General features: G+C 32.4%; 1 protein-coding gene across 3 annotated transcripts in view; it reads right to left on the minus strand.

Annotated features, from left to right (window-relative positions):
* Positions 1-1096, minus strand: part of ALCAM (activated leukocyte cell adhesion molecule) — a 230688-nt gene that overhangs the window by 29994 nt on the left and 199598 nt on the right. For all 3 annotated transcript variants that reach the window (XM_006762649.2, XM_006762648.2, XM_015563207.1), the window contains exon 12: positions 927-1059. In XM_006762649.2, the coding sequence (XP_006762712.1) occupies positions 927-1059 (133 nt within the window). The remainder of the gene's footprint in view (positions 1-926; positions 1060-1096) is intronic.

Consider the following 1096-nt stretch of genomic DNA (forward strand, 5'->3'; position numbering starts at 1 on the left):
TTCAGCAGGCTTTAATATTCCAGTCATAATCTGTTAAAAACTATTATCTTTAGACAATTATTTTCTCCTGGCTCCAGCTAACTCCTGGCCAGTGTATCCCTATCCTGCTAATGTCACATACAGATTCCAACTGACTGAAGCGTAAGAGTTTGGAAGGTCAGGTAGCCTCCTGCTCGGAGCTGAACCTCATTCTAAGCCTCTCCTGATTTCAGGTTGAGTTAGTAACAGGAACAATGACAGAACTGAAGATGATGGATAATTTCAAATAAATGACAAATGTTTTCAGAAGCTGCTTTTGGTGTGCATGTATTATCCTGATTTCACTATTGACAATTTTTTTTTCACTTTTTCTGAGATAACCTCATATGACTTTTAGCTATGATTCAAATATTATATTCAAAAGCATCAATTTTTAAAACTGGATTTTATTTATTCTGACACCAATTTGACTACCAATTTGCTAAATGACTTTAAGCATGTGACATTCCTGTACAAAATAACAGTAGGATAAATACCACAAATAATTAGTATGCAAAATAACAGATTAAAGATAATTAAAATTTTATCAAAATTAAAACTGTTACACAAGTGTTTTAAGAAAATATTTGAATTATCTGTACTCTGAACACAAAATATAGATTAAATAATAGCAACTCAGTTCATATCATCTCATGCTCTTAGGAAATATTCCAATATAAGTTAAGGCATTTGACCCATAAGACATGAAATGATTTAGCTGTCACGACAAGAATTATACAAGAATGGACACCACAAATAAAAAAAAGGACCTATGATGATGATACCAAATGAAAAATAAATAAAACTTACCATAATGCAGGATAGGAAGATGGAATTGAAGATTTTAAACTAATGAAGAATAACTTCAAATTTTCTTACTTTTTTAATGTCAGAAATGAAATACTCACTAGCAGAGACATTCAAGGAGTTTACTGTTCTCTCCAGCTGGTTTTCTGCTGTGCAAGTTAATGTAACATTCTCTTCAGGGGAAATGATAATTTTACTATAATACTTGCCATTGATATAAGGAGATTCCTCTGTCTGGTGGCTTATTTCGCTTAGCTTAATGCCCTCCGGG

Source organism: Myotis davidii, unplaced genomic scaffold (genome assembly GCF_000327345.1).
Source record: "Myotis davidii unplaced genomic scaffold, ASM32734v1 scaffold738, whole genome shotgun sequence".
NCBI classification, from domain to species: domain Eukaryota; kingdom Metazoa; phylum Chordata; class Mammalia; order Chiroptera; family Vespertilionidae; genus Myotis; species Myotis davidii.